General features: G+C 47.0%; 1 protein-coding gene across 1 annotated transcript; it reads left to right on the forward strand.

Annotated features, from left to right (window-relative positions):
• The first annotated feature begins 551 nt into the window (after positions 1 to 551).
• LOC120384050 (olfactory receptor 51G2-like) lies at positions 552 to 1,487 on the forward strand. The gene has a single exon (XM_039502415.1). It carries the CDS (start codon positions 552 to 554, stop codon positions 1,485 to 1,487), a length of 936 nt encoding a protein of 311 aa, XP_039358349.1.
• The last annotated feature ends 588 nt before the right edge of the window (positions 1,488 to 2,075 follow it).

A 2,075-nucleotide genomic window follows, 5' to 3' on the forward strand; every position in this document is an offset into this window, starting at 1 on the left:
GAAAGGGTGTCTGTGTGAAGGGTATAACAGAGTTCAAAAGAGAACTACATACATTCATGGACGAAGGATCACTTGACGATGACCTGTTCTGTTCATCCCCTCTGGGCATCTGGCCTAAGCTACTGTCGAAGACAGGATGCTGGGCTAGATGGACCTCTCGTCTCACCCAGTATGGCCACTCTTATCTTTTTATGTTCTAAGGCCACAATGGTAAAATCGCACAGTGCTCATGTAGGCTATGGAATTCACAGCCACAAGGTATCAATGGGGCCAAGAGCTTAGCAGGATAATTAGCTAATTAGGGCTTCTTACACCTTCCTCTGAAGCATCTGGACATGGCCACTGGTTACTGTGGTAGATGGAGTGCAAGTCTGATCCAATCTGACTAATCAGAACCATGTAAATCCTAGAGTATGTTTTTGCTTATCTAGCTTGAGCTCTGTAGACTTGCACTAAGAGCAGAATGATTTCTTGCTAAATATCTTATAATCTCCTCTTATTTTTCTTCTAGGAAGGACATTTCATAACTCCGCAGTTCTGCCCAGTACATTATGTCAGCTGTCAATGACACAAAATTAAAATCTGTAATATTCCTTCTCACCAGGCTACCGAGTGATGGAGACACACGTCTCTGGATTTCTATCCCGTTTTTCTTCATGTATGTTATTTCAATAGTAGGAAATTCAGTCATTCTGTTCATTGTAAAAACAGATCCAAGCCTCCATCAGCCCATGTACATTTTCCTTTCCATGTTGGCCATCACAGACCTTGGCATATCGATATCCACCATGCCGACGATACTGGGCATATACTTGTTTAACTCTAGGGAGATCAGCCTCGATGCCTGTTTAGCCCAGCTCTTCTTCATCCACTTGCTTCAGTGCATTGAATCCTCTTTGCTGTTGTTGATGGCTCTTGACCGCTTCATCGCGATCTATAACCCGCTGAGATATGCTACCATCTTAATCCTGCCGAGAATAGCCAAGATGGGACTTGTGGCTGTGCTAAGAGCGATGGTCATAATACTTCCACTTCCCTTTCTCCTGAAACGGTTCCAATACTGTCAAGCCAATTTCTTCTCCCATTCCTACTGTGTGCACCGGGAGGTCATGAAGATGGCTTGTTCAGATATCAGAGTCAACATCATCTATGGATTGTTTACTAAACTCTTAACAATGGGGTTGGATTCGCTGCTCATCTTCCTCTCTTATGTGATGATCTTCAAAACGGTGCTGAGTATCACATCCCATGAGGAGTGCCTGAGGGCCCTGAACACCTGCATCTCCCACCTCTGCGCCGTCCTGCTCTTCTACACACCAGATATCAGCTTGACTGTGATACAGAGCTTTGAGAAGGACTCTTCTCCCTTACTTCAGATTCTCCTCGGTTACATGTCCCTGCTTCTCCCCCCGCTGATGAACCCAATTGTGTACAGCATGAAAAGTAAACACCTTCGTGTGAGGGTAATCAGGGTGTTCATCAAGTGAAGGGTCAGTTCACTACCTGGCTCCAGTGACATGGAAGAAGAAAAGCATGGGCCACCTCTTCCATACTGGACCGGTACATCCAAAATGACATGAGTTACTGATCTCCACTCTGTAGATAGGTTAAGAAAGGGTCTAAGGCTGGTGAGGGAGGACAGGGATGGTGAGGGAGGACTGGGCACTGTGAGAGGGCGACCCAGGCAGACATCAGCATTTACAGTGTGACTTTTTGTGGAGAGCCAGGGGATAGGTTGAATGCTGGCTCATAAAGAGCGGGATTAGTAGCCGCTCCGACCTCACAATTCCTGTTGATAATCAATAAAGAGAAGGGATGTGGATGCTGTTTCCCATGGCCTGTCACTGTCCCATCTCTGGCTATACATCCAAGGGCTATGAAGAACGCTGCAGAGCTGTTCTGCTGTAGCAGGCCTGGCCCTTTCTGAGTGCTCTGGCTGGAGCATTGCCCATGGGTGCTGCACCAGCTGGGGACAGGGGCTATTCAGGGGGTCCGGTCACTCAATTTTCCCCTGCACACTCAGTCAGGTGCTATTGACTGACTGGTGTCAGACACATGATTAACGCAGGAGTGCC

The sequence above is a fragment of the Mauremys reevesii genome, linkage group 1 (assembly GCF_016161935.1).
Source record: "Mauremys reevesii isolate NIE-2019 linkage group 1, ASM1616193v1, whole genome shotgun sequence".
NCBI lineage: Eukaryota > Metazoa > Chordata > Testudines > Geoemydidae > Mauremys > Mauremys reevesii.

What these genes read in the sequence shown, in the direction of transcription:
- LOC120384050 (XM_039502415.1), top strand. Translation starts at nt 552, where the DNA reads ATGTCAGCTGTCAATGACACAAAATTAAAATCTGTAATATTCCTTCTC.